This window comes from Rhagoletis pomonella, unplaced genomic scaffold (genome assembly GCF_013731165.1).
Source record: "Rhagoletis pomonella isolate Grant_MI unplaced genomic scaffold, Rhpom_1.0 Rhpom_scaffold_00003, whole genome shotgun sequence".
NCBI lineage: Eukaryota > Metazoa > Arthropoda > Insecta > Diptera > Tephritidae > Rhagoletis > Rhagoletis pomonella.
This window is the reverse complement of record NW_023458557.1, coordinates 14655226-14660706: the sequence shown is the minus strand read 5'-3', so window position 1 is coordinate 14660706 and position 5481 is coordinate 14655226. Positions and strand designations below refer to the sequence as shown.

The following is a 5481-nucleotide window of genomic DNA, read 5'->3' as shown; positions in this document are numbered from 1 at the left end:
TCTACCCTGGTGCGAAGCTCAGGGCGGTCGACTTCAAGGACCTACCGGTGCGACCGAGAGCGAGAGAATGGTTGCCTTGCAAGCCAGCGGAACCCGAAAGGATCCTGGATACCATAAGGCTCTACAACTCGGAGCTACCTACCGAAAATTGGAAGGTGGTGAAAATAAATGAAAGCGGTAAAGCGACAATGCAGGTTGTCCTGCTTCTTAATAAGGACTTCATAGAGTTGGTGGAGCAAAAGAGCGGGGTGATACGGTACGGCTGCGACATGGCCAAAATTAAGGTCTACATCAACGACGTGAACGCAGCGAAGAACCTCATCGCGGAGGTAGAGCCGGAGGAGGCCAACAGCGACGTGGAGATGGAGGAGGAATCCGAGCAGGTTGATCCTATGGATGCCTCATCGACGTCTTCGCTGGGGGGTCGGACGCATGCTTCGGCTTTATACGGAGGAGGAGTTGATCGAGATGTCGAAAGACGCGGTCAACTCCACCCTAATAGGCGACGTGGGCGATAATGGCCAAAATGGTGAAGGTATTGCAGATTAACCTTCACCACTGTAAAGCAGCTTCAGCTGCACTGCTGCTCCATCTAACAGCTAAAGGGACAGCCGACATCGTCCTAATCCAAGAACCTTGGTGGTGGGACAAAACATTTGCGGGCTGAAAGCGCCGGGCTACAGACTGGAGCCTCAACGGGGAAACCAAGGACGTGCATATTGATAAGTATCACACTAAAGTGTCTCTTTCTTCCACAATTTAGCGACGAGGACACAACAGCGGTCAGTCTAAGTGTTAACGGACGACCAATTAAGATGGCATCCATGTACCTAGCTCACGACAAGGAGGTGCCAATTATCTGCATTAAGGACCTAGTGGCCAGCACGAGGGAGGCGCTAATTTTGGGAGGTTATGCAAATGCTCACCATCATACCTGGGGCAGCTCCGACAATAACGAACGGGGTGAGTCACTTTTTAATTTAATACTTAGCTCTAAGCTTGTTATTGCAAATAGGGGGAACGATCCCACTTTTATTACAAAATCCCGAAGGGAAGTGCTGGACGTTACCCTTATCTCTGAGAATGCGGAATGTCTGGTCGGGAAGTGGAAGGTGCTCGAGGAGCACTCCTTTTCCGACCACCGATATATCCAATTCGAGGTAGTAGGGGGAATGCCCAAGGCTCCTCTAACTAGAAACTTGCGAAATACCAACTGGCATAGGTATCGGGAAGAGCTGGATAGGCTTTTGCCAGAAGATAGAGAGCCGACTACTCCAGCAAACCTAGAGGAGCTGGAATATCTTGTCGACCATTTTACGGGGGCCTGCAGTAGGGCAATTGACATTGCATACCCCAAAAAGCAGCACCGGGGTAGGAAAAAGCCACCCTGGTGGAATGAAGAAATCAGGTTTTCACGCAAGAACTGCAGGAAAACCTTCAACCAGGCCACTGCGTCTGGTAGTGAGGGACATTGGGAGACCTACAAGACAACGTTACGGGAGTACAAGAGCCTCCTATGAAGGTCGAAAAGAACCTCATGGAAAGACTTCTGCAACGGGGTGGAGTCTATCTCAGAGGCAGGCAGGCTCAGAAAGATACTCTCAGGTGCTGCCCAGAAAGCCCCAGGATGCTTGCAAAGACCTGACGGCTCCTGGACTGAGACCGAGGAGGAATCACTGGATCTGCTTCTTTGCACACACTTCCCGGTGCCACGGACAGCATGCCGGTGCAGCCACATCTAACTGGAGATCTTTCGGTCACTTGAGACTTCCTCACTAGGGAAAAGGTCATCTGGTCTATTGGGACTTTTAAGCTTAAGCTAAGCTCAGCGTGGCTTCACGCTATAATCAAGGGTGTATTAGCTCTTAATCATATCCCTAGAAAGTGGAGGGAGTCAAGAGTGATGTTCATCCCCAAGGCAGGGAAGGTGTCCCACAACAACCCAAAGGATTTCAGCCCCTCACCTTGTCGTCATTTCAATTGAAGGTTATGAAGAGACTGGTGGAGGTCCGTAGCAGAGAGTCGGTTGGTGACGGACTCTCTACCACACAACATGCTTATACGAAAGGTAGATCTACAGAAACGGCGCTACATGAAATAGTGTCGCATATAGAAAGATCACTAGACATCAAAGAAAGTACGCCAGCAGCCTTCCTGGATATAGAGGGCGCCTTTAACAACATCATGCCGGGCGCGATAACGACAGCACTGACGGGCCTGGGCATCGACTCGCGCTTAGTTGCGCTCGTAAACCAAATGCTGAGATGCAGGGTGGTTCGGGCGGAGCTGGCGGGAGTATCGTTGACCAGGATCGTAGAGGGTCACCCCGCAAGGGGGAGTCCTATCCCCTCTATTATGGGTCGCAGCGGTAAACTCACTGCTGTGTGGCATGGAGGGGGGTGGCTGTAAGGTTATTGCGTATGCGGATGATCTTGCACTAACAGTAAGTGGGAAATTTCCACAGACCTTATGTGACATTAAGCAGGTAAAACTGATGGAAGTCGAGAGTTGGACAAAAAATAACGGGTTAGGGGTAAACCCAAACAAAACAGAACTTGTACTATTCACGAGAAGGTACAAAATCCCCCCATTGATAACACCAAGGCTGGCACAGACCACACTAAAATTAAGCGATTCTGCTAATTACCTGGGGATAGTCCTAGATAGAAAATTAAGCTGGACTCAAAACACCGAAGAGCGGGTGCGGAAGGCCACGGTTGCCCTATACAGCTGCAGGAGAGCAGTCGGAAAAAATGGGGTTTAACCCCGAAGCTAGTGCACTGGATATACGCCGCCGTGGTGAGGCCCATACTTCTGTACGGGGTAGTGGTATGGTGGCCAGTGCTGGAGAAGAAGGTAAACAGTAATAAATTACAAAAAGTGGAGAGAACGGCCCTGATCTGCATTAGTGGTGCTCTCCGCACAACACCTACTATGGCATTGAATACGACCCGCAACATCATACCTATAGATATTATAGGACGACAATACGCTGCGTTTGCAGCCCTAAGACTATAGGGGCTTAAAAGCTGGAAAGCGGCTCGTTGTGGTCACACTACAATTCTGAGAAACCGACAACTACCGAGCACAACGGACTATTGTGTTCACTAAAGGTTATAGCGTAACGCTACCTAGCAGAGAATCATGGCTCGAAGGAGTTCCGGGGTGTAGAGATGCCATAAGATTCTACACGGACGGCTCCCATCTAGAAAATAGGGTAGGAGGGGGCGTCTACTCGGAGAAATTGGGAATAAAAAGATTATTCCGACTACCTGACTATTGTAGTGTCTTTCAAGCCGAATTGGCAGCCATACAAGAAGCCGTTGACAGCCTAAAACTAGCTGTTATCGCCAGTACGGAAATATATATATACTCAGACAGTCAGGCGGCCCTTTTGGCGCTTGACTCTGTCACTATAAATTCGGAAACAGTTGCCAACTGCCGCAAATCACTTAATGTGATGGCAGAGCAGTTCGCTTTGCACCTGGTATGGGTACCGGGGCACAGTGACATAGCAGGAAATGAGAAGGCAGACGAGCTTGCAAGGGCGGGTACTTCCTCTCCACTTTCACCAGCCTGGAAGATGATGGGTATGCCACTCGCTTCCTGCAAGCTCTTACTAAGGGAGAACTTCCTTGAAGAAGCGGCCTCCAGATGGGATCGCACTGAAAACTCTAATACAACGAACCTTACAGGGCCAAAATGGGATGTACGGAGAACGAGAGAAATTCTTACTCTCAATAAAGGCGATATGTCACTGGCCATTGGTCTGCTCACAGGACATATCCTGATAGGAAGGCACGCAGAACGCCTCGGGGCTAGTCACAACGACTACTGCAGGAGCTGCCACGACGAAGAAGAGCCTGAATCAATAAGGCACTTACTCTGCGAGTGTCCAGCACTAGGCAGGAAAGGACAGAAATTCCTAGGCATAGGGCTTTTAGACGATATAAGCGCAACTGCTAAGTTAGGAATACGGCAGCTGCTAGGGTTCGCAGACCCCACGAACTGGTTTAAGGAGTAGGGGTTTTTGGATCCATGTGGTATCACAATGGGCCCTGATCGGGCGTAAGTGTGCTGGCGCCCTCTGGGCCTAGCAGCACTTCAACCTAACCTAACCTAACCATTCCGCTGCCATAATTATGGTCACCGTATGTATAGGCGTGTAAAAAAACACAGCTATTATTGGCTTCTTATTCGTGGTAAATAAGAAAAAATATGTAGTTTGGAAAATTTTACGAATGGTACAAAACGGTAAAGAACAATATTTGCTTTAAGAAAAATGTTTAAAATTCGGTAATGGTTTGGGAAATAAACTCTTTTCTTCATAAGAGGTAGCCGAAAATCCAATCGAGGGCCTTTGGCATATCATGCAGACCTAGCTAGCAAAAATGACTGCCAATGCATTTCTTGAGTCGAATTGAGTTCTAGAGGATTTTTCGTGCAATGTTATCGAAGCAAAACCATTACTGAATTTTGTAAATTTTATATCGCAATGCGTAAAAGATTTATAGGAAGCGGAAAAGACTCTGCATTATATTATCATAAAACATATTTTCTGAATTTGTAATTTTTAAAATATCTTTTTGTTGATTTATTAAAACAAAAGCTATGTAAATACTAATAATTTGCCTTTAAAACTAACCAAAATATAAAAAACGCCCCTAAAAATACGAAAATACATGGTTATTTAATCGGCTAGATTTCAATGTCCGCAACTGTATATTGAAAATACAAATGTCATTTGACTTATGGCATGTGAATATGGGGTTCCCACACCCAACAAATTATATTTATTGATCAATATTATTGAAGATTTAACGAAGTTTTAACGTAAATCTTAAGCCTTTCGAGATTTAATTTTATTTGGCAAACCTCGAAAGGTTTAACGTTAAATCTCGTCAAAGGGCCAAATCTTCATTAAATCTCACAATGGATACATAGTGTAAAAGTGTTGAGGCCGAAAATGTTTTTCATCAGCAGGTTTTGTATGTAACAAGTTCAGGTCCAGATTAGAAGACTCCGCTTTAAATACTTTGCTGCTCTTACGTGCACATTTTAAGTGCCATAATAACAACACCGGCACAAAAGATTGGTGTGTGCCTCTAACCAGACCCACCAACCGAAATGTATTTCGACCCGGTGAATCCGAATATTAGGTCTGTTTGACTGGCTTACCCTCAAAAATTCGAGTTAATTGCGAAAAAATGGTAACAAATTCGCCATTTCTGTATGGAGTATTATAAACATGTTTAGAGACTTTGTTTTTTATGTTTTTGTTTATTTTTTTTATTAATCATTACTTTCAAAAATACCTGGTATTTACAGCTGTGTTCATGAAAATAGTAGTGCCGGTGGGCCCTAACTTTCAAAGCATCAACTGAAGTGAAAAACACAGTTTCATATTAAAAATTCTAAGCAAAGTAGTTATTAGTCACAGTTTCATTAGTCCAAAATATTTATTTTTTGCCACACTAAGGC

The 5481-nt window shown here is 45.7% G+C and overlaps 1 protein-coding gene across 1 annotated transcript in view; it reads left to right on the top strand.

The window, feature by feature from the left end:
- Positions 1-815: 815 nt before the first annotated feature.
- LOC118736057 overlaps positions 816-5481 on the top strand; it is a 9404-nt gene continuing 4738 nt past the window's right edge. The window contains exon 1 of the mRNA XM_036466165.1: positions 816-963. Within this exon, the coding sequence (XP_036322058.1) occupies positions 816-963 (148 nt within the window). The remainder of the gene's footprint in view (positions 964-5481) is intronic.